The 26,228-nt window shown below is 39.6% G+C and overlaps 1 protein-coding gene across 3 annotated transcripts in view; it reads right to left on the reverse strand.

Moving 5' to 3' along the window:
• Nucleotides 1–306: 306 nt before the first annotated feature.
• The window catches only part of cadm1b (cell adhesion molecule 1b), a 245,223-nt gene continuing 219,301 nt past the window's right edge, over nt 307–26,228 (reverse strand). For 2 of the 3 annotated variants that reach the window (XM_044119210.1, XM_044119211.1), the window contains 3 exons: nt 21,375–21,425; nt 5,263–5,391; nt 307–5,103 (listed from right to left, as the gene is read on the reverse strand). In XM_044119210.1, coding sequence (XP_043975145.1) covers nt 4,985–5,103; nt 5,263–5,391; nt 21,375–21,425 — 299 coding nt within the window. In that variant the 3' untranslated portion in view covers nt 307–4,984. The remainder of the gene's footprint in view (nt 5,104–5,262; nt 5,392–21,374; nt 21,426–26,228) is intronic. The other variant, XM_044119213.1, reaches the window with a different exon arrangement.

Below are 26,228 nucleotides of genomic sequence, written 5' to 3' on the forward strand. Positions count from 1 at the left end.
CCAAAAGTTTGGGTTTGTAAATAAAATGATCTACATTATTATGTTGGTCTTTACCTTTACCAGCTGGCCTTTACCTTTTGTATACTGATAACATAAAATTGAACGAATCTTTCTAAACGGTTTGGTTCGAATGAGAATATGGAAATAAAAGCGGCGTTAATAATGTGAAGATCTACTCGCGTTTTTTCCAAATTTAGCCACTTTAAGACGAAATTTAGTCCAGTTTGATTCCTATGTGATTACGAGTGGAAGCGTTGTTTTGAACAAATGACAGCTGCACACCGTTTCAAACATTGATATCTTTTTATTAAGACAAGTACTCTTCAGATTTTTTTTTTCTTTTGTAAAAATGTTGGCATGAACCAATACAAAATATGTATGGTCAAATGAAAACAAAAAAAACATCCTCTTCACTACACAAAAAACCCGCCAAAAAACAAAACAAAACGAAAAAACAAAACATCACTTGGGAACAAAAAAAAGAAAAAAAAAATTTAATTCAAGATTCAACAACCTAAACAACCAATCTAGGGGTTTAAAAACGATCACCTCCCCGACCCGGTCTCCTCTCTCCCCGCGTCCCTTCCTCTTCCTCTTCCTCTTCCTCCCTCCCCAGGCTTTAAAAACAGGAGTTTCGTCCAAATATCCAAGAGGTTACAGATCATTCATAAAACTTCATGTCACAGTAAATACACCATCTTCTAAATAAGAAAAGCGATGCATGGCGCAAACAGATGCTTGAGGGCTGTGAGAATATCCTAGGGTTACTAACTGACCCGCATCGCGCGAGCAGAACGCAACGGTGGAAGAAGTGTCGAGAACATCGTCGTGATTTCGTTAACACCGACTGTACATCGTTTTCAGCTGCTTAACAAATCTAGTTTTCTTTGTGAACTAGGCCTATGCAAAATAATGTTTAACATTTACCGTAACAGTGCACCATATTAAACACAGAAACATGTACAACTGAGAGGAACATGTACATCTTGTGATTTTCGTTACGTCTTCCGATACCTGTGGTACTACAGCATATATATATATATATATCTATATATATATACTCGGGGCTTAAAATTTGCAATCTACCTGAGATGCAAAAAAAATAAAAAATAAAATAACACAACTATAGTAACACTCATGAACCTGAGAGAGTGAAGGAAAAAAAAAAACTACACATTATGTAATAAACATAAATGAAAAAATTGTATTAAAATGATTGACCACCCTCCCCCTACCACAGCCTTTCTCAAAGTTAATCCATCAAAAGCGACGGTTACCATTTAAGATAAATATCAAAGCCCAGAATAACATTTGTCATGCGCATAGCTGTTTCCATGACACCGCAAGTCCACAATCTAGAAACAGCAACAAAAAGAGAGAGATATATTAATTTGTTTTTACTCTAGCTTATTTTCTAGCCTTTAGCACTGGATTCCTCTCTGAAAGCGGCTCAGCCTTCACCCAGGAAATATTCAAATAAATAGCAAACGCAGTAAAGGCGACCAAATACTTAAGGCCAAATTGAATTTTGCTCTTATAAATACTGGCCCCACTGCACACACACAAAAAAAAAAAAATCACCAAAAATGATCTCAACATATTTTACTTTCAAAATGAATGAATTTGATTTATTTATCATTTAGATCCAAAAACCAGGATGAGTTTATAGTGCATTAACAGACAACTTGGCTGAGTATTGGCCTGAAAGTTAGAAAGGACAGATACAGGATATGTACAAGCTAAGAGTATGATTCTAACCATATGCCTCGAGATCAGAAGAAGGCACTACAATATGTCCTTCACTTTATTCTTTATTTATTTTATTATCATACGTATCAAGAGGTCCGTTTAAGGCAGTGGTTATTCGTTTTTATCTGGTCTTTTTCTTCCCCCTTACTCATCTTCTTGTTCTTCTTCTTCAGGCAATACAAGAAAGTGTCCTGCTAATTGCCAAACCAGTTTTGCTCTTCTAGCTGTGAGTCGGAGAGGCGTAGAACGTGTAAAGTTCACACTGTTTGATTGGGGTTAGCGAAAAGGAGAGATAAATTGTAGCACTATGCCATTTCTCTGCCACGGTTTGAGGCTACGAGATGACAGGAAATAAAACAAAACAAAAACAAACAAAAAAACTAAAACAGGAGCTTCCCCAAGTGAAATCTTTTGGCCTTAGACGTTATCAAAGAAAGCCCAAAGATAAAGTATTTGCACAGAGGAAAATTTAATGGACTCATACTTGCAGTGACTGAAAGGTCTTTCAAGTCGGGAACCAACAAGAACAACAGCATAAGAAACAAAAATGGCTCGGCAAGGACTTCAAAGCTAAACGTACGCGGGTAGTTTTTGTGTTTTTATTTAATTGAAAGAGTGACATCAGTTTTGTTTTCTTCCAGCAGATAAGGAGGGGCATTTTGCCGAGGGGACTTTCCAACTTTGTTTATGGATTTTGCACAAAGACTCGTCGGCATGGAATGGAAATATGAAAATGGGAGATATTTTAAGCTAGCAAAGAACTGCTAGCTGTCTGTTTTAGCGTGACATAATACTTAGGTGAAGTCGGATTTTATAAACCAACAAAATAAATGTTGTTTAAGAGTGTAGGTGAGTTAGCTAAACAGCTAATTTAGTTCACATATTCTGATAGCCAGCAGGCTCTGCTGCGGTAGAGGGTGTTGTGCTCATCACCAGATCGCATAGCAAGTCTGGTGTTAGCGTGTAGCGTATATAGGCAATGTGGATGGGTAGTTAAGCAGCCTATTTACTTTAGTTAGCTACTTTGATGGCTAAATTAGCTGTTATTTTTTATTAAAATAGCTAATCTGTTCAATAGGTCAAACAGAGCTAACTAGCTAAATCAGTTTAGCTAGTTAAGTTTAATTAACTAAAGAGACAATCTAGAAAACTACCAAACTGGGTTACTATTATTATTTTTTATTATTATTCGTTATTGTTAGCTAATCAGGTATTCAGGTTGTGCAGCTAATTTAGCTAAACAGCTCCTTTGACTTTTTAACTAAATTAGCTAGAATCTATGTACTTAAATTAGCAAGCTGATTTACTGACTTTTCTGCTTAGCTAATTTCGATAAATATCCTAATTTGCTACTTGAATAGGTAGCCACTTGTTACAGCTAATTAAAATAATTCAGCTAAACTATTTAAGGTCCAGTATATGCACCTTGATACTACTAAATATTACAGTGTCAGTCTCTTACATCAAAGTGTCTTTCCAGAAATCTTAACCTTTCACTATCTGTTGTTTCATCCATTTTTCTTTGTCAATACCAGACAAAAACACGACACCAACAATTGACTCATAAAGTAGGAGATGAAAAGTTTAACAGATGAAAACACATGATGTCGTATGACAAACTAGATTACTTCCTCAAAATCGAGGGACACCGCCGATCCGATCCCAAGCATTGGTCTGGGATTCCGATTATGGTCTTTAACCATTAAGTCAGAGTTGCACTCAGCTGTTCATGCTCTCGCCTTACTATACAGGCTTTACGTCAAATGCCTCAGAGGAGGTGACCGGCAAGTGATTGAATGTCGTGAAGAAAGGTTTGCAGTCAACAGCTATCTTTTAGCGGAAAACAAAAATTGTTCAGCTGTATCCCGCAAAGTTGGCAGTTCAAGTATTTCTTGAGATGGTTGTGAAACGCCCAAATGTTCCTCATGCTAACGCCAACAGGAAGCTACAAGTGGAAAAGCTTCTTAGGGACAGCGACGAGGCAGAAACAATTGCACAGCGATTGAATTTACCGCTCTGGGTGACCAATCCACTGATGTGGCGAAAAATAAAGGTTTTTATTCCCTTTTTTCGTGGTACATCCAGATAGATGTACGTGACATGTGGCATGTATTTGAACTTTAATTTACTAGAGATAGGCAGTGTTCAACTCAAATCTGGCTTTAAAGAAATGCAAGTGTTAGATCAAAACTCTGTATTGGCAAATACTTCATCTTAATTGACCCTGGGGACAAAAAAAGAAAATAAAAAAAGATATAAGCATCCCTTTATAGAAACAACATGGCATCGATTGCAGGTACGGATGGAATTAGGTACCACTGACATTGGAGAGTTTGTCGAATAAATCTGATGAAAATAGTAAGACATTTCAGAAATGGTAGCTGCTAAAGACTTTTTAGGAATGTGGTTCAATATAAAGTTCTGCGTTACTGTCTGGATCTGGGAACTTTTCAGGGACTGGTTGCATCTCGCAACTTGATTTTAAACCCCATATGTATACATGTGACTCGTACTTACTCTTTTACCAAATACATTCAAAGAAAGACATGAGTACTCAAAACGGTTATATAAGTAATCAACAGTGAGTCTAAATTTGAAGGGGGTGGGGGCTGCATGTATGTGTGTGTGGGTGCGTGTGTGTGTGTGCAGGTAATCGTCAAAACCAATCAGACCTGCATCTAAATGTGATGAACTTGGGAGGCACCACAGGACTTTGACCCAGCGGGGAGAAACATGTCAATACTGAGTTTCATTTAATAAGCAACTGGAGAGAAAGAGAAAAAAAAAGTGAACAAAAGTGTGAGTGAGCTGGCCTCTCATATATCTGGTTACATGAGCTAAAAGCTAGTTGTAGCACACACTGACAAACACCAGACCCCTTTCTATCTCCTCTGAAAGCCAAACGCAACAAAGGATCAAGTAGAGCACATGGAGAAAGAATCCAATCCAACAAGCATGTGAATAGAAACCAACGAACCGACAAAAGAAATAGAACAAGGCACAAAATTGTCTGTAAAATAATTATACTGTACAGAATAGGACCCGGCAGTCCAAGGAAGGGTCGGACAGGAGACTAATCGACGCCTCCTCTTCCCACGAGGCTACGTCATTCCTACTTCCCTCCTCCTCGTCCTCCTCTCCCCTTCTTCTTTTACCCAAGCCGTCCTACAACCCAATCAACGCTGGACGCAGTGCTCCCACCGCGTCCCCAACCATCACTTCAGGCCCGTCTGGTTTAGATGTAGTACTCCTTCTTCTCGTCTGTGTTGTTGTGGCCCCCCTCTGCGTTGATGATTGCCGTGTCGGCGTCGGCCGCATCGTCCGCTCCCTTGGCTTCATGCGTGAAGTAAGTTCCTGGAAAAAAAAAAAAGAAAAAGGGGGACAAACGAGTTAGCGTCCGGCACGCTCCTCCTCGCCACCTTTTCTCTTCGACTCTGCTGCACTCCATTTTCAAATAAAGCACTTAAACTCTCAACAATGCGCTTGCGAGCAAGCGCGGCGCAGGCACATCACCTTTGTGTCTGGCAAAGTACCGGCCGAGCACAATGAGCGCGCAGAGGATCGCAAACATCACGACGGCGACCACTCCACCGATGACGGCGTGGTCGATTTTCTGCGGTGCGCCCTCGCCGGCTCTGGAGTCTTGGCAAAACAATGAAGAAAAAACAAAGCACAATAACTAAAAGTTAATATTGTGGTTACAAAACCTCTCAGCTTGAGAACTGTGGTAAAAGTGCAACCCACACACACGTGGTTTTCTGGCCATCAGAGTGCCAAGCCACCGTCAGAATGAGCAAACCAGAACGTTTTTAAGAGAATAGAAATATTATGAACATACACAGCTGCTTCCACACCACTTGGCACCTCTGGTAGAGATGTGTGAAAAGCCCTGAAGTTATATAATGTCTTACTGCAGGAGCGTAACCTCGCATAAACTTTATATGGAGTACATTTCTTGGGTTATGAAAATCTGTCCTGTAGAAAACTTTTGGGCTCAACCGGGGAGAAAACAACATAAACCCAAGACTCAAAAGAGATCGTGCAAACAAGTGGTCAAAATTTGTGAAAAGTTCCGCCTTATTAGTAAAAACTGTTTTCTTACAAAGTAACAGAAAGAAGAGTGCCACCAGTAAATGTGTTAAAAATGTCTTTAATGGTACTAATCTTCTAGCTGAATACTCAGGTTTAATGTCTGATTCAGTACGATACTTTGCTTGATGAATTTATTTTTTATCGGGTTTTTTTCTCCACATTTAACAAACAAATGTGAAGGGTTCATGTTGGGTTTCAATTCATAATTGATTTTAAAAAAATAATCTTTTCATCCCTCAGTACTTCAAACAATCTTTCATCCTTAAAGGAGAACTATATGCAACCCCCCTGACCCCCCCCCCCCCCCCAAAAAAAAAAAACAACAGGATTTTTAAATGTACAATTATTTCTGTTGCCTAGGCAGATTCAAAAGTACAAACAGAGTGAGATGTCGCGTCATACTGCTGAACTCCAGTTTCTTAAAGTTATTTTTTTTTTTACTTTTGCTTTTAGACATTCCCTCCGGCGTCTCCTCGAGCGAGCGACGCTGAAAATATTAAGACAGTCACTCCACCATGAAACGGCAGACACTGTCTGCAATTTCGGTGAGAATTCACACACTGTAAGACGCGCTGCGATTTAAGGGCCCATTTCTGGAAGTTATAGAGCTCAATCATGAGAAAGAGACACACGTCTGAAGATAAATTGGCGGCCGGCGTCCGCCCCTCCACTACCTCCAAAACCGAGAAATACGCGACTGCCTCAGGTGTCGGCGAGTATCGCTGTCCGGCACTTAGCCAGAGTTATCCGTGCGCCGCTCGACATACAAGGCGAAACTCTGAAGCCCGTAAATTTCCAGTCTCAGAATAGTTCAGAGGCATTTATCAATAGTCTATATCTGTGCACACTGGGACTGATTGAGAAGTGATGGGCGAGGGGGAATGGCAGCACTGTTCTTTTTGCTGCATGAGAGGGCAGCTCAATTTTCCATCAGTCTCCCCAGTCATGCTCTGGACTTGAATGATTTTTGATAAAAGACGAGCTGAGGGTGCAGAATTCCTCGACGCGACGAAAAAGCGTAATAAGTCGCCTTGAAGGGTCTGAGAACGTGGCGGTCACAGCTCAACCTAAAGAAGAAGGGAAAAAAAAGTTGAGAAATAATAAAAAAGAAAAGAAAAACACCTCATTCGGTAGCTCGGCTTGTCAGAATCGGTTCTTACGAGGAGCGTAATTAATAGGAAAAGTTCCGTTTCAGCCGAGAGCCCCCGCTAAAATGGATTCATCTTCAACAAGGAGGGCACGGCTGTTGTGCGTCGAGGCCCGTACGAGGCGCAGTTTGTTTACTGTATCAAGGATGTCAGGACAGCATACCTCTCTTCCCCCCCCCGACACACACACACACACACACACACACACACACACACCCCGGAGGAGACGAAACGGCCCGTGCTCCATGCTAATGAACATGCTCCCTCTAAATGGCCTGCGCATCGTCCTGTCTCATCTTCCCTCCCTTTTTTTTCCCCTTCTTCTTCTTTTCCTTCCCAGCCTCCTGCCCTCACCTTGCTCACCCCCTGTCTTTTCGCTTGACACATCCTGGATGAAACACGAGGAGGTCTTGGCTGCCTCGGTGCATCGAGGGAGAGTTTGATTTAACAAGTAGGGGAGGGGAGGGAAAAAAAAAAATTCATCCGGAGTCAGCAGCAAGACACTATCACAAAAATGTCAGAGAATAACTTAAAATCCCCTAACGGCAGCAGTATCAACGGCTACGGTTGGCTGCGTTTCATGTTGCCCGCATTAGGCACACTGCTGAACACTGGTTTCCTGTTCATCGGTCCTGTATTTACCACCAGGGCGAGCGGACAGAACACGACCCCGAAAATCCGATGCGGGCGCGTGTCGTAATTTTTGCCCGTTTTCGCGACGTCCGACTTTGTTGCAAAGGGAATTATAGAGCATGCCAAAAAGCGAAGGGCTTCAGTGTGCTGCAAGATGATTTCATAAGTAAAGGTCAGCAGTGATGAGGAGTGCTAACTCAGCCTATGTGCGCTCCTATGTGGAAATATTCACTGTTGCATTTAGGTTTGTTATGTTGTTGGTCACACAGAAAATTTGGGAGTTTAAGTCATGTCAAAGTCTAAAGGTCAGGATAAACTATCATCTATAAATTTGCTGGAAAGATCATCAAATGTATAAGTGCATATTTATACGTACTTACTGTATATTATCAGACATAAATACATCAAAATCTCCATTTTGACTATACTTCAAAGCGCTTAAGTCATTTTCCGGGAAAAAATAATTTTTTTGCGTTCCACTGATTTTAGCAGGAAGTTACCACTATCTATGAATGACAGTGTTTTACTGCTACAGCACCGTTATCTGAAAGTAAAAATAAAACATTTCTAATCGGAAGAAATGACGACTGAAAAAAAGAGTGGCCACTGTCGCTACAAAGATCAACAGATGAATTTCCCCGCAGTGAGACGGTAAAGCATATTTCTATTCTCTGTGAAATTAAAAACAAAAGACATTTTGAGAGCCACAATGTTGTAGTGCAGCTACACCATCACAACCTGTTACCTTTATGTGGAGAAAAGTGAGACCTGCATAACCAGAGCATGGCTCACTAATATGAAATCAGCAATTCGGTTGACACGACAGTAGGGAGAAAAATGTAAACATCCGCACACACTGGAGAGGCAACAGAAAGGCAGCTGAAGCTGCAACATTCAGGTGAAGACTGTCAGTTGCTCTTTATGTTGCAAAGTGCAATTTCCATCCAAGCAATAACCTAAAACAACACTGAATATCAGTGACATGTGTTAAGACCAGTCATATTGTTTTATTTAACGAGTCTTCCACTCACTGTGTGACATTATATCCAGCTAAACCTTCTGCTTTATTAGATAGAGTAACAAAAACTATTTCCATTCGCTAAATTCTAGAAAAATAAATGTGTAAAACAAAGTTTCGATGTTTGAGTGCTCATATTTTTGCATGTCAAACAAACCCAACATTACACTCTCTCTCTCTGTGTCAGTGGAAATGAGGCAAATATCCAGCAAACTATTGCAACTAGATTCAGAAAAAATACCCAAAATGTTCAAGTGAAATATTACAGTTTGAAGGTAATTCCACCAAATGCTAAGGCAATGTATTTAAACTTTTGAATTTAAAAAGAGTGAAACAATCTCTCCCCAATTATTCTCCTTTTGGCAAATACAAATAATTTAGCCAATTAGGAAATGTTAAGTTGGACTAAATGTCTGATGACGTAAAAAAAATGGTTGTGTCTTTTCATTTATAAATCTCTGATTTGAATTGTAAACGAACATAAAACACAGCTACTGTTCACACTACAGTTATTTGGTTCGCTTTAATTAGTAGCAGTGACGTGTGGTGAGGTTCATAGCTGGTGAGGCACTGACTTAGTCATAATCATCATATTTACAAATATAGACCCCCTGGATGTTATTGTTTACATAAAGAAATTTTGAGCATGCAGACAACGCTGGAGGGCAAAAGGGCTATTCTTTTACATGTCATCCAAAGCCGAGCTGCCGCCGTAGAATAATTCCGTTAACTCAGTCAAAGTTGGAAATTAAGGTATTTATTTAGCGCTGTGCTCCACAGCAAAGAGAAAAACTGTAGAAGTAAAACTCAAAACCACTTCTTTCTCGCTCTTTGCGTTGGCCAGGCTACACACAGACTCGTTGCCATAGCAATTGACAACAATGCCACAAAAAATTCAGCGATTTTGAAGAAAAAATATTTTAAATTGGTTAAACTAAATAAAAAATAAATACTTTACAGTAAAACCATAGGGTGAAAATAGCAATATAAATTATTTTATCATCATATTTGTCATGTTTTGAGTTTTTGTGTGTCTATTTTGAGCTCTTTGTGTACTTTGAGTCCCTATCTTCCCCTTGGTTGTTCCCTGGTGTGTCTCGTTTCCTGGATTGCCCTCTGTGTATTTAACCCCACCTGTGTTCTTTGTTCCTCGTCGGGTCCTTGTCTAACCAGTGTCCTTGCCGTTTGTCGACGTTCTGTTCTGTCTAGCTTTTGTCCACTTGTGTCCCTAGTCGCTACTGGTGTGAATCCTGGTTTCTGCTCAGCTGTGCTGCCTAGTGGTTTGGACTTTCTTGGATTGGTTTTGGATTATTTTGGACTATTCTCATCATTAAACAAATTTTTTCACAGCAACCTTGGGTCTGCTGCGTCTGCCTCACCTCTACCCACTGCTATTCCTGACAATATTTTTCCATTATGACAGATGAGGCTGTGCCTCACTTGCCTCCCCTGATTAGTCACTGATTAGTAGTTAACTTGACTAAGACTGATCTGTTTCTCTAAAATGAGGCTGTTCAGACGGCTACCTACTACTAGTAAGACACTGACTACTGATACCATCTTGGTAGAACCCGTCTTCAGTCATTGTGAACCATGCATGAATTCTAGATGGATCCGTTCCAACTAAACAGAAGGTTTTTAACTGATAACATGTAAATCAGGGATTTTTTTTAAGAGAATTATTATTATTGGAGGATGTCTCATAAACAAAATAATCTTTGTAAGCCTTCACGGCTGAGCAATTCCAATTTACAACTGCGACGTACCAGCGTTAGTTAAAACGCTGGTTTCTCTACGCGCCGCAGCACGGCGGGCGCCTGGAAGATCGCCAAGCGAGACGGCACGTGAACATCAGCGCAACTTTTCCCAGGCATTTATTGGGAGCAAGTGTTGGAGCGGGAAGGAAAGAAAGAAAGAAGGAAAAAAACGGTCTGCCATTGGCTTAACAGTGTAGCTGAAGTGTTCAGATATATCTGCTGTTGATTTGAACACAGAAACTTGTGGGTGAGTTTTATCTGCAATCCTTGCTGCTTGCGCGCTGTAAACAAATCCAGTGGTGACGTCGCATCACCGGAGCAAACTCGCCACAAAGTCCAGAGCAGAAAGGGACTAGTGGCGACACTTTCAACATTTCAGCAACTCTCTGAGGACTTAAGTCCCCAAAAAAGAAAAGTGAGATGGTTTGTTCTATAAATTAGTTTATCGAGATTGTTTCATAAATTTGTCAAGAAAAAGTTGTAATAAATTTTTCATTATTAAAATTTGTGTTGAATTTTCTCATTTATTATGTAAGAACATATCATATGTTCTTTTTTTAAATCACATTAAACGATTAACATGATAGTTTTACTTGTTTTTTTTATGCTTGCCATTTTTTAATTAAAGGTAACAGGTACTTCAGTGTGACATAAAATGTGCCTAAAAATACATATTACCCCCTTCAATAGTCTCATAGTAGCATATCTATACAAGTGATTCAATTTATCAAACAAGCAAACTCAAGTAAGTTGTTCTATTTTCAGTTGTGCTCTGATATTTAATACAGAGCCTTATTGAAAAGTTAATTTATTTAAGTAACTTGATTCACTAAGAAACATTAAAAGCCAAAATTACTACTAATGTTTTCAAGTTGTTATAGTCTTTACATTTGCTAATTATGATTATTTTCTGCTTCCAGCTAAGAAAAACACGACTGGAATATTACATCTGAAAAACAAAAAAGGAAACAGTTTGAGTACAAAAATGAATGAAACATATGTTTGATACCTGCTTAAAGGTTCTCATTTTCAAAAAGTTGCATCACCAGAAGGCATATTTTAATTTATTGAATTTAGTTGAGTTTTGCTCTTTTACTTTTATCAGGGATCTTGACACTAACAGTTTGCTATCACATTAATCTGACAGTGCACAGCTTCAGTTATTACAACTAAAAACCAACAATCAGGCCCGAAACCTGGGAGTAGTGATGGACTCTGACCTGAACATTCTGAGCCACGTAAAGACAGTTACAAAGTCGGCCTTCTATCACCTCAGCCAGATCTAGAGAAACTCATCCATGCGTTTATCTTCAGTCGTATTGATTATTGTAACGGCGTCTTCACAGGTCTGTCCAACAAATCAATCAAACAGCTGCAGCTGATCCAGAATGCTGCTGCTCGTGTTCTGACTAAAACCAGGAAGATAGAGCACATAACACCAGTTTTAAAGTCTCTCCACTGGCTCCCTCTAGCTCAAAGAATAGACTTTAAAATACTGTTGTTAGTTTATAAATCACTGAGTGGTTTAGCACCACAATACATTAAAGATCTGCTGTTGTTGTATCAACCTTCCAGAACTCTCAGGTCTTCTGGTTCTGGTTCTGCTCTGCATCCCCAGAACCAGAACCAAATGAGGAGAAGCAGCATTTAGCATCTATGCACCACAAATCTGGAACAAACTTCCAGAAAACTGTAAACCAGCTGAAACACTGACTTCCTTTAAATCACAACTAAAAACCCACTTGTTTAGAGTTGGATTTGAAACGTAATCAATTACAAATTTAATGAAGGAATCTGACTTGATGTTGTTTTTATTGTTGATTCTATGTTGCATTGTGTTTTTGTGTTTGATTTGATGTAAAGCACTTTGAAATGCTTGATGCTGAAATGTGCTATACAAATAAAGTTTGATTGATTGATTGACAAATAAATGTTCGAAGTTGGCCTTTTACATATTTTCTACTGATCAACATGCTGCCTTCTACATAAACGTATACTTAGCAACCCATTTAACTATGTACCAACTATGTTTAACCTAAAAAGAAAGGGTTTTGAGAGACACATCATTAGATATCTCGGTGTAAACACGTCTTCGTCTTTCATTTTTCACACACGCTGTCGTGTTTCGACAGTGTCGTTACTTCATTGTCTTCTCAGGGCCAGTGTTTAAAACAGTTATTTAGCTCACAGCCAGCAGATATATTATCACAGTCACAATCAAATCAAGCCTTAACCAAATTAGTACCCTTTGCATAGTCCTTTATTATGATTACTGTCATTTATCCTTCTTCCTATGTGGATCAGTTTGTCACTTGGCGCTCTCACAAATCCAGGATTAAGTTTCCCTGCAGCTCGCCGAACTGTTTTTGCATTTATAACAACAGAAGGTGCTCGGAGTGGGAAGAAAATCTCCAAATGAGAGACGGTATCATTATGGCAGCCTTTTGTGGCCTCGCACTTGAATCAAGTAGAATTTGATTATGTCTGTAATGTGTCTGGCTGCTGTCCACATCCCCGGTGCAGCTCTTTCTCCTTCTCCTTCTCTCTCTCTCTTACGCTCCCCCCTCCTCCCACTCTCCCCGGCTGTGCTAGCGGCTCGATCAGAGAGCGCTGACATGCCCACACCGGCGTCCTGACAGGATGCGCGCAACCGTGGGGATTTATGGGAGAATAAAGAGGATTTGCAACTGATGCCCGTGTCTGCGCGGCTGGGAGATCTGCTCCACTCAAGTCCCACTGTCACATGCTTTACAGTCGCACCTTTTCCATCTCTGCGCCGGAATGACTAATTGCCGCTCTGGTCAGTAACAGAACATCCTATTAGAGGGCCTGCTGTCAGCGACGAGATCAGACCGCCGAGGCTCTCCCCAGGTTTATTACAGGGGCGTATCATTTCAGCTTTCCTCTCTTTTATCCTTTTGTTTTCAGCTAATGCTACACGCCCAACCTTCTCACGGGAAAGTCGCACAGCTTCGCAAACGTAGCGCGTTCACGACCCTTGAACTACGTATCCTCGCACTACAACCAACTCGCAGCGTTCTTTTATTCTAATTTTATGTGACAGACCAACGTGAGCGAGAGTGTAAAATGTGAAAAGGAAGCGCTCAAGGTAATCGAAGGCGCTTGCGAACAATACTATTTCAAAACTAAACCACTGAACAAGTGACATCTTAGCTGCACAAGGACGGCTATTCAGCGAAGCCTCAAGGCAATCGAAAAATGCTTCTTTTTTTCCACCATTACACAAATAGATAATTTAAAGTTATCTAATCTCATCACGCGCTTCCTTTTAGAACGTGCCTATAATTGACCCATTCATCCCAACCTTTATCTAAGAAAGACTTGTTCCTATCAGGAACAACGGCATGGTCCCCCAAAGACGCTCCCACACTACCACACGTGAAATTCAGTGCAAAGGCTTGATCACTAAATACGTTCAAAACGTTAATTATGACAGCCCATGTGATGATTTGACATATAAACATAATGACATTCGACGGAAGTGACGAGGTCTCTGAAAATGCGGATGTGAACTTGAACTACTCCATGAGATCCCAGTGTGTCTTTTGGGATTTTACAAAATAAGAAAAGCAAGAACTTTTTTTTCCTTCTTTTTTTTTAAACCAAGAAATACCAAGACAAGGAACTAGCTTGGCAAATAATAATAATAATAATACTAATAAGAAATATAGGCTCTTTTCTTGAAGTTGGACATGGTACGGGTGTTTTAAAATTATTCTTTACAAAATGGGAAAAAAAGTGAGGTCATAGTGTTAGTGTTTTGGCACATAACTTTCTACGTTCAACCCTGTGGTAAAATGTGAGAAAAAAAGAGAGATTTGGATAAGCATTTTTTTCTCTGTAAAAAAAAACACACACACACTGGTGGAGTAAAATGGTTGTTTTAACTTAAGGGAGATTTCACTGGAAATTGTCTGGAGACTAATTAGAACAGACCTTAAAGTATGTTCTTCCATTAAAAGCTGAATAAATAATGGGAAAAAATTGTCTAAGAACCTAGGCATCACAAAAAAATCAGGAGAGGGAGAAAAATGAGGAAAATTAAACTAATTACAATTTCTAAAACAGTGATGATGACGGTGAAAAACACATAAAAGTGCAACAAAATGTCAAGTTTATCTGGTACTTTTGAACACTAAATAATCTCATAACACAACTAAGCACTTATTTGTGCAGGAAATATACACTATATTACTTAGCATGTGCCACACTGAAAAAGTTCTTCTAGTGATTAAACAGTCAAGCATCCAACCAATAAACTCCAGTGGAAACCTCAGGACTGAGAAAAAAAAAAGAGTTAACCACAGCCTTAAAACAGCCTGTGCATTCCTGAAATACCATCACAAGACGGTTTTGGTCTGAGCATAAGCACATTTTGTTGAGGAGTCATGAGAATGACCCTGAAATCATTTATGTTTTTCTGCACCCCTTGTGAAAGTTACGAGGATCCGCAAAATCCCTCATGGCTTAGCCAAAACAGCAACGAAATTTATACAGCCGCTCACAGATTAGGTCCGCAGGGCGAGCCGAGGAGCCCCGAGTAAAATTCATGTCTACTTTGTTAGCTGGCAAAGCTCTTACAGGCAGTTAATAAAAGCAGTGGGTAATGTGTAAATTCAGACGTTCGCAACGTGAAATAGTTCACTTGAGACTCTTGAAGTGCACTATTTGGAATTTTTTTTTTTAAGAGAAAAAAAAAGTTACTTGGTGATTATATTGCACAATGGAAAAGAAATAGAGCAAGGAAAAAAAATCAGTCACCATAAATGCTCTTCATTTAAAAAAAAAAAAGAAAAAAAGTTCAGTGTAAAATTTGAAAAATCTGTAACTTTTGGGTGAAACCGCAAAAGTTCAGTTTTCAAATGACGCTTTTGCGGATTAAAGGAAAAGAGGTGACCTACACCAACGTGCTTGTTTAGTCAAGGCGTGAATGAACTAAACTGATTTCTTTTTCATCACCCAGGCTGGGTTTTTGCCAGAAATCGGTTAAGTAGAACGTGAGAACATAAAGCAACGCATTGAGCCCAGATATTAAAAAAACAGAGGGGAAAACCAACTCTTCACATCTAATGTTCTACAAAGGGTCACAAAACCATTTGTAAAGCTGTGGGACTCCAACGTACCACAGAGACTGCCATTATCCTTAAATGCCCAAAACATTCAACAATGGCAAGCCTTCCCAGAAGTGGCCAGCCTACCAAAATTACTCCAAAGTGCGTTGACGAGTCAGTCAAAAGAGTCCAAAACAGACCCAAGCAACATCTAAAGCCCAGAATGTTAACCTGCCTCTGTTCAGGTTAATATTCAAGATCCAACAACAGAAGAGAGAGATTGGGGATAAAAATGGCATGGGGAAAACCACTGCTAAAGGAAATACCACAGCAATCCACAATCATTTTGGAAAATTATCCTGCGTACTACAATGGAGCTTTTAATAAGAGGTAAATGTTCTTTTACATCCTTCATGATCCAAACACCATTTCAGAAAGCAGATCTACCCATAGTCAAATATGTTGGTGGTAGTGTAATACCCTGGAGGTGCTTTGGTGCTGTCGGACCTGGAAAACTTCCTCTCATTAACAGAACCATGAATTGGTTCTGGGAATTTAAAATAAATTTAAAATTGCTCAAAAATAAATTTTAGTCTGCCTTTTTTTTTTTTTTTGTAAAATTATGTTTGTGCTACTTTTTAAAAAAATTATTTATGAACAAGCCAGGCAGCTAAGCTAACCTAACGGTGCATTCACAGCAAACGCATCAGACGCGTCAAACTCACTCCAGCGGTTGTCTTTCATTGCCGGTCGGATGTGTTGTAACACATCAAACACTCCAAAGGCTCCAAATTGCGCCATGCTAGTTGCTCGAAACGCGCTGCGACGGACCCTCGACGCCCCTTCACATAAACTATGATTGTAAACCAGACGCGCAAAACGCCTTTGGTGTGAACGCACCGTAACCTGCACAAACTTGGTTTGGTTTAAGTAAAAACTGATGGAATTTGATACAGAATGGAACCTTTACTGAATTGTTTTAAATAAAACATGTCCTATTTGTTTGCACTCTCCTTTCCTCTTGTCAGTCACATAATTTGAAGAAAATCTGAATAAGAAAATCAAATCATGACCCTAAAACTCTGAATCAAACTGAGTCACTAGGTGCTAAAAGATTTGCATCTCTGCCATAAATTTAGTTCTCTAAGGTAATGCTTGGAAGGAGAAAGTCCAGCCATCAGATTTGAAATACTCCACTGTGGACGTCGTAAAAACATACAACAACACAGGGAAAAAAATTATTGGTTATAACGTGTCCTATTCGAGGTCTGGACTTTAATCGTACTGAGATGTTAGCAATTGGTGGCACTACTTGTTATTTGGATTAAGCAACAATTGATTTGATTTCCACAGAGGGCCAGGTGTGTTTGGAGAGTTGTTTTTTTTCCCCTCCCTTAACAAATGAAATCTCTTGAAAGCTACATTTCTACTTTCACTCAGGCTGATTTTAAAAAGGGTTTGTTTAGCTGGAACAATAAAGTGCATCCAGGAAGCATGAAAACAAAACGAAGACTATCAGGGGGAAATGCATTTTACAAGCCCACTTTGGTTTTTGCTTAGCCATTTTAAGCAAGTCAAATATTAGAAATAAAAAAAAAACAAAGCAGTAGGAGAGTAGGACAAAAAAGCAAGTTTGTCTAAAGGGGCGACAGACACTTTCTGTCAGTCGGATTAATCCGCCCAGGTCCAACAGCAGCACGATCTGCAGAAACGGGTGTTCTCAATCAAGTCAACAACACAAGTCTTTGTTTTATGTCTTCCCTCTTTCATGTCTACCCTCCTCTGGCTCTCCTCAACGCCTCGGGTTTACTGGAGGCTTACCTAGGATATGATGTCCCTGCTTTGGATCATCTGTGAGCATCTGAGGAGCTCAAGCACTATCACGACAGACTCTCTGCTCTCCTTCAGAGCTAGACATCCCCGGTTATACTCCCCTCTCCCCGGACGAGATGCAACCGCAAGAAGAGGAAATCAGGGCCTGCTAATGCTTGTTTTGGTGTCGGCCCCCATCTTGGATCTGTTGCATAGAGACGCTAAAGATCACGGATCGGCGGCCACACCTGAAACACACCCGCGTCGTCTCTGACTTGAGACAAAGTCGGAAGCAAGAAGCTTTTCAGACTTCGTTAAATATTCAGCGGCGACACATGTCGAGACACGAGGCCTGAAAACTTTCAAACACATGAAAGAAATATTCTTTTTAAAACAGTGACTTATCTCTCCCCAGTGGTCTACCCGCCCACACACACTCTCTGCATCTAGGAAGACTCCGAGCGACCTGATGATATAATTTCCAGCGAAACTTTCTGAACATGAAACAACAAACGCAGAAGACAAACCGCTGTGAGTTTCCGCGCTTTGTTATGACATTTGCTCTTTCATCGCAGAAGACAATATTAGGATTTGGCACTGACACTTCTGAAGTCACAACTAAAGGAGGAAATTGCAGGCAAGATATAAATATAGCGACTTGAATCGTATTTCAGAAAAACAAACAGATTTCCATATAAGAACTATAAAGAAAACAACAAGCTCTAAAAAGCCAGTTATATGTTTTTTACTCTATAGTGGGAAAGTGGCATCCATTTTTTTTTTCTTCATGTGTAAACCAACAATGGGAGGTGAGATTGTGTTTGTTCAGCCAAAGCTAAAAGAACCCCTCAATAACAACTAAGCAAGAGAAAAACAAGAGAAAAAAATGTTAATTAAATATTGGGAAAACACATATCAAATCTCATGCATGCAATTAAAAATCTGGCTTATTTATATTGTTTACTTTCGCTATCATGTGACAGTTATCTTTTTAAAATCCTTATCATTTTCAGATGACATTTCAAAGCTCATAAAGGTCCTGATTTCCCCCAATTGGCCAAACGATTATTGTCTGAATTTCTCAGCAGGTCAATCAGGCATTCAGCATCCTGAGGTGAGCAAATCTTCATTAGTGACAGAGCATCAGCATGCTCTGGTGTTGCATTCGATTAAGTAGCATTGCTATTGAGTTACTGCTGCATCAACTATGTAGCAGTTGCGCTTGTGTACCGTTTGTAAGGCGGTCATCACGACTCAGCACAAAAATACATTCATTTTTGCATACAACCAGGTCTTCTTGTTCACGTCTGCTTTGCATTCGTAAAATCAGAGCCAAGCATGGAGAAGCAGCATTCTAGTTTCTAGGCTCGTCTGATCTGAAACTAACTTCCAGAAAACTGCAAAACAGCTGAAACACTGAGCTCCTTTCAATCGAGGCTGAAAGCCCATACGCCTTTGATTAATAATAACTGGAACATCGTTTGGTATATTTGATGTTAATTATTCTTGACGGTGGCCTTTGACAAAATGTAGTGTTGGTTGCTTGTTTCATAACTGAAACAGTGTTATGGTTTCATCATGTAAAACACTTTGAACTGCCTGGTTGCTGAAATGTGTTATACAAATCAACTTGACATGACTGGTTTGGTAGTTTAAGGTAGTTTGTAATAAGTTGCCAATTGTAGTAGAGCTAACCCACACCAGCCCCTGTTACTACATTATTGCTATTATTTCGATAACTTTCTGCTGTCGCTATATTCGATATTCCATTCATACATGTTTTACTGATGTGGGGTGTACGTGCTTTACCTTACTGACAGGTTATTAGCTAATGCTTATTTTTCTTTTTTGATGGTTGCCAAATTTATCACTCTGCTTTGCTCCTCAAGCCGGCGTACTAAGCAAGAGATGGAAAAGTTTCTGACATGAAAAGACTTAAAAGTGTCTAGTAGCCCACTTATGGAGGACTCTGAGGCAAAAAAAAAAAATCACAAAACAAACAAACAAACAAAAAAAAAACACACACACAAAAAAAACCCTGCACAAATGGGAGTTAAATTCGGAAAAGTTTAGGTACTAAAAATCTGTCCGTTGTGTCTTTGGCATAGATTTGGACAACTTGCTGTTGCTTTTCTTGTTTCGTTTTATTTTTCTTCCTCATGTCGTGTCCTCGTGTTAGAGGTTGCCATGGAGATGTGGCACAAGCGCTCACATTAGTGGTTCGTGACCAAGATAAAGAATTGAGCCAATGGACTCTACGAGTAAAGATTTCCAAACACTCACCACATGTGACTCAAAGTTTTTATCAAGTCTTTTGAAACAGAGACACAGCATCAAAGATATATAAAAAAAAATTGGCAACTCTTTTTTTGAAAACATAACATTGCCTTAAATATTTTTAGGGCAACACTAAATTTGGACCAGAGGACGTACAGACACCGGCTTTAAAATCAGGATCTCTGGGTAGCTGTGGCTGTGTCTCTAGGAAGAACAATTCCCCAGTGGTGGCTTGTTTATTCCAACAAAGCTATATTTACTCATCGGCAGGACAGAAATGCTACACTGTGGCGTTATGCTAATTAAGGTAGTGCAGAGCAGTCTACCACAAGCTAGCTCAGAACTGCCCTGTGACAAGAGAGTATTTAGGAGAGCAGCGAACTGCAAGGAAGCTCAATTACAGCCTCCCAGCATGTTTCACATAAACCACGCTAAATCCTCTTTGGGGCTCGTCTTCTCGGAATGTTTTAGCACAAAACAGAGACGGCAGCATCACGGTGACTCAAAAGGAGAAGGGCTTATGGAAAACTGCAGCGTAATGTAACAGATGTGCAAAGCAGCGTCCCGTTTGACTCCGCCACTCCCAGAGAGAGAGATAGAGAGATAGAGAGAGAGAGAGAGAGAGAGAGAGAGAGAGAGAGAGAGAGAGAGAGAGAGAGAGTCCGTAAGCTGACTGAGGTTTTAACTGTTAGAGGACGATCGCTGATCTGCGGCGCTTCGGATTTGCTGTTTGTCACAGAGGAGAGGCAGGTCTGAAGGAGAAACCGGAGGGAAAAAAGTTGCTTAATTTTCAAGAGAGATTTACCTGCCTGGTGCTATTTTTATCCGACGCACAAAAATAGAGCTAAAATGTCAACCTTTTTTTTTTTTTTTTGATCAATTGAAAGTGTAAATGAATGTTATCTAGAGAGTCGCCTCATTAGAATATGTTTGCTTTTGATCTAGTCTCACTCCTGAGTTTTTTTTTTTTTTAAACTTATTATTGGTCGCCTTGGATTTTTATTTATTTATTTTATTAAACTAAATGAACTGCACAGTGCCCGCGACAAAAGAAAAATTGCCATATCTTTAAAGCGGCTATTGATAAACCGATCTATTCTTTAAAGATATTTTTTTGTATTAAAATGTCACATTCTGGCATATCCAAATGTCAACTCCCAAGGTTGCCTCACCATCTGTCTAGCCTTAACAGTGCTTTTGAAATAATAGCCTTAAAAAAAATAAATAAATGAAAATGATGGTTTGTACTGAAACACTATTTGAAAAAAAAAATTGTTTACAGTTACTAGGTTGCAGCAGAGGTAAATCTAAGCGTTAAAAAAAATGACGCAAGAGGTTGCTACGCTGTTAGCTACTTCCCGTCTGTCCGCGGGAAAACAGTTATGGATGTTTTGCAGCCTCGCCGAAACAAAATGTGACTGGCATTTGTAGTAGAGGGGATGTAACAATGTAACGGATGGGTCCAGTTGAGATATATAGCTGCAGATGTCGATAAGATAACACAGCGGCAAAGCAGCGTCGCAAATTTTTCCTCTGATCAAACGCACGAGCGGGCAGACGGCTGTGACAGGTGTCTCCGACTGTCCCGCACCGCGCGTCCTCACTGACACTTATCAACGCTATCTAATTTAAACCGTTTCCCTTCCACAGTAGGTACAAGCCCTTGTTTTCTTTTTTCCCATCACACATGCATGCAAGCTCTCTCTCTCTCTCTCTCTCTCTCTCGCTCTCTCTCTCTTACACACACACACACACGCACACACACGCACGCCCACATTGTTTTGTTGAGAGGGACAGTAGTGGGGAAATACAGTACCTTGCGTGTTGACTGGGTTGGTGGTGGGTGTGGGGATAGTAGTGGGAGCATCTAGATGAAAAGAGTGGAAAAAAAAATAAAGAACATGTATAAGAAATAAAGACAAGAGCAAAGAAAGAGACAAAGTCACTGAAGATGAGAAGCTGCACTATTTGTTTTTTTAAAAACAAACAAAAAAAAGAAAAATCCTAACATGCACATGTTGAAGCCACTGTGTGAGCTGAAAGTACATGTTAGTAGGTGTGAGGAGGCATTTACAAATTATAGGTTCAGGGTTTTTTTCCACCCCCCAAGTTTTTAAAGAATAAAAGTGTCAGATGTCAACGGAGACGACAAACTCCAAATGCTATTAGCTACGGCACAACATCTCTCCATCTATTTTTTGTTTGTTTTTGTATTTGTTCATGGAGAGCTTGACATACAATGTTCATGGTAACTGTTTTTAAAACCTCAGAAAAACAAAAACAAAAAAAAAAACAGGCACATTTGCAAATGACATTGAATAAATAACATAAACAAATAAACAGTGAAAAAAATCGATCAATAGTTGTGTTTTTAGAACGCATTCTTGAAACTATTGAATCATCTCTGGTCTATATCTATGGCAACTCTGTTGTTTTTTTCGTGGTTTTTTTACATTGCTCTAATGAATTGTTTACATTTACTAGCCTCACCTGCATTTGCTATAAATACATTTCTCAACATGTTGTTTGTGAGGAACTGGATAAAAAAGTCAGAATGGAAATGATTTTTTCTTGTCCTTTTCTAATAAAAAGAAATGTAAATAAATAAATAACCCAATAACAGTGAATAAAGTAAATCTACTCTTTCAGAAAGAATACTTCAAGATCATTACACTTTTTCCCCGTCAATTTAAGACAACCATTTTGTTTTACTTTGAAAGAACTCGATTTTATTAACAAGCTTTTTGCTTAATAAATAAATCACTGATGCTTTTATTAGCCTAGCTTAATAGAAACGTGAACGCTTAAATTTCCAAACTTGTTGGTACCTTTTTGAACACCTTGGCATCTGACATTTGTTTTCAAACAGCCTTGGGGTTAAAAAAAAAGACTTATAAACCCATTTTTGAAGCAGTAATAGAGTCCCATGCCAAAAGCTAACATCAGCATGGAGCTAATGTTAGCGTAAAGCTACAGTGGCTAACGCTACATCCTGTTAGCCATCTGTTTACTTTTTTCATGCCAAAAGAAGTCAAGGCTTAAAATAAATAAATAAAAACCTTTGTGTTTTCTGAACTTAAAATTACATAGATGTGTCCTTGTAAAGCATAAATATATCACTGTGAAGACCTTTGGCGTGTTGAATAGGCATATTTACAGGTCCTTCTCTATTCAAACCAAGACCAAACACAATATTCCCACCTTGCTCAAAATGCAGCTGGACTCCCCGGTTTGGGATTTTCCGGGTCCCCTCTTTAGTTTTTGTTGATGAGCTGGTTCTGTCGCCATTTTAAAGCCCGCTTCTCAAGTACGCTATTGTTTTTATTGGTTAAAAGGCTGCAGTCACAATCGTAAATAAACTATACACTCATCTAAATAGTTTAGAATCACATTAAAAGGTTACGAAGTGACTCAATTCAAAAACTGAAACTCGTGAATTGAATCATCTTTCCAAGCGGTGATGGAATTGAAGCTTATATAGCTGTAAATTTAAATGATTTTGGCTTAAAGTTAAATATTTGAATCTTACAAAAGACCAATAAAAATTTTTTAGAATGTAAATATTGGCCATGGAACCGTATCTACAGTCTTGGGATGTTGATAGAATCCACTAGATCAGAAAATCTAGTGGATTTTCTAATCCACCAACCTAGTGGATTATTTTGCAACAACCCCCTAGATTATTGGAAAATCTAGTGGAAGGAAAAAGTGTGGTAGACATTGGCACACAAGCAACAAGGATAATCAGAGAGAATTTTTGATCATAGCCCATTTGTGAACCTTGGGGGAGGGGAGTGGGTGGTAAGAACATTACAAATAGATGTAGACATGGCAACATGTCTGGTCCAGCGCCTCCTGAACCAAAAGTATTTTTCCTGAGCTAAGGAGAAAAAAAATGTTCTCCATCAGATTAAAACAAATAGATAATAATCTTCAAAAGTCAAGGTGGAAGAGTCTGGAGTCCACATAATATTGCCTGCCAAACCTCAAAATATAAGAGATATTGTCAACAAGAAGATAAGAAACACTAGATCAGTCCATGTAGTTGAGTTGAGGGCAACTATTAAAGCAACCTGGGTTTCATTGACACCTCAGCAGAAATACAAACTGATTGCCTCCACGCCTCGCTTCATCAACGGAGAAAGAATTTAGTTTTTTTAGATGGACGCACTTTGCAGGAGGTCAACATTTCTTTATTAGGCACACATGTCAATTCCAAGTGATCAACACAGTAACTGAGTTTCCTTTGACTATATAATTGATAATAAATTTGCTTAATGCAACACGGCAATGTCAGTAAAACTCAAAAAAACGTTTTAGTGCTAGGATGAGGTGGGTTTTGTTGGCCACATCAAAATTGGTTTACTTCGTAAAAGTCCAACCGGACAAATTTCTTCACATCACACGACCAACAACCAGATGTTGCTACTGGCGCAATCCATGAAGAAGACGACAACAGGAAGTAGATGGAGGATGGTGGTGCAGCATGTTTTGTTTTTTTTTTATGACATTGTGTGAACAAACTTATTCATGTGTGATTTTAATTGCTTTTCTTATTCAAAGAATACACTCCAATTGCAAAGTTGTGTTTTTATAAACATTAGCGGAATATTGACAAAGTTTGGTTCCCATTTGTAACAGAAACGAAGGTAGCATCTCAACTGCGTTTCATGACAGAACCGTTGTTACGGAAATAAAGCTGTTTCTATGAATAAAATTTCGGAAAAAAAAAGAACTGACAAATAAACTCTGGGGTTGCATTACAGTTCTTTACGTTAGCTGTTAAATTTCCCTTTTGAAAAACAACTAGTGACTAACGAGCAAAGACGTTTAGCACAGACTGAGGACATTGCTACTTCCCCAACATTCAAGCAAGACTGTGAACTAAAACGCTGTTCTCTCTGCTCCTCACTCTACGTATCAGAGCCACCGCTAACCTTGCACCAAAATAATCAGGAAGACAAGATGGAGGCCAATTCAGGTATACAACCATACTGAGGAGGACTGAAAGCCCACCTCATCAAGGGGAATTATTTTGCCAGGCTGTGGTGCAGGGCGGGCAGGGGGGGGAAGGTAGCCCGGCCCCTTGCTGAGGGAGAACTGCAGCAAGGGAAATTGGCTGGCTGTTTCCATGCCTTTACTGTCTGCACTCCATCAAAAGACAGCAGTGGGGGACCACACACTCCCAAACTAATGATAAAACATCAAGGACAGCATAATGTTGCCGCCAGGGATGGAGTGTGTAGCAGAGGTGGTGCTGATGGTGGTAGGGGGATATCAGCGGCAGATTCTCCTCTGACAGTGTTTGAAGAGAGGGGTGGGCTAGATTTCCTTCCCTATGACCGAAGGCTGTGTGTTAGCTGAAATGTCAGTGTGTGGAGGAGAGTTGGCTGGGGGTGGGGGCGAAATTGGCCATTCAGGGATGAGGGTCTTCACAAAGCCCGGGATGGGATGTGGCACGTATAATATCCAGGCGAACATGAATTCTCCATGGGCAATTTCCAGGCTGGATGACTCCGGGCTCGGCTTTATGAGGGCTGAAATATGAGTGTGTTTTGGAGATGCCATATTTTCAGGGAGCATTTGTATCAGTGAACAATTTGATATGAGAAAATTTAACCATAAAGTGAAACAATGTTTGAGAAATTGTTTATCCACGCTTGCTTAAATCTGCCTGCCAACATGATGGCAGGGGGCAGAGGGGGGGCGGGGGGGATGGTTTACTTGTTTTTGTGTTGTCTGCTTATTTCTTTTTGCTTAAAAGTTGCATTTCCATAAGATGTTGTGGCAGTGTTCTGCAAAACATGGAGAAAAGTCTGGATTTCAAAGGACTCCAGTGGCCCCTTTGCCTTTCTTCCTTCCTTCCAGCCACAGTCATGTTTTACAGTGTGGATGCTTAGTTCCTGAGGATGTCCAATGTTAGTTTTTTTTTTGCAATATTAAAGAGTTTTGCATGTAGGTCAAAAGTTCAGTTTCTATCTCATCTAACCAGAGTGTCTTCTTCTACATGTTTCATGTGTTTTGTTAACATAGCTTGTGGCAAACTGGAAATGGGTCTCCCTGTTATAATGGTTTACTTTGCCACCTAAAGGTCCAATTTGTGGAGAGAACGACTAATAGCTTCCCCGTTGACAGGATTTCCTCCAGAGTTTAATTGAGCATATTAGATACTTCTGGTGTTTGATGCTCTGCCTATCGGTTTAGAAAGACTCCAAGTCTTGGAAGGTTTGTAGTTGTGGCTCAATTTGTCCGTTTCGCTTAATGAAATTTTATAAATGTAGGATTTCATAAAAATAAGAATAATAATAAAAAAACGTTCCTAGATCACGCTACTTCTTCTTCTTCCTCTGTGTTTATTGGCGTTCGACAAACATTGAATTGGTGCACTACCGCCACCGACTGGCATGGAGTGTGGACCAGAATGTCACTCAAGGATTATAGTCTACAACTCTGTTAATTTGAGATAATTAAATATCATCTGATCCTTTTTACTTTTTGAATCTAGTTTTACTTTAATTCTATTTCAGTTTTGACTCAGTTGTTGTCCTTGTTCCTCTTAATCTTGACTTTGCTTTATTTCTTTGGTCCTCTTGATTATGTTCTGTGAACGCATCAGATTCCCCAATAATCTGATGCGTTCACAGAACAGCTAGATTTGTAGTAGATTACG

Source organism: Gambusia affinis, linkage group LG06 (assembly GCF_019740435.1).
Source record: "Gambusia affinis linkage group LG06, SWU_Gaff_1.0, whole genome shotgun sequence".
Lineage (NCBI taxonomy): Eukaryota > Metazoa > Chordata > Actinopteri > Cyprinodontiformes > Poeciliidae > Gambusia > Gambusia affinis.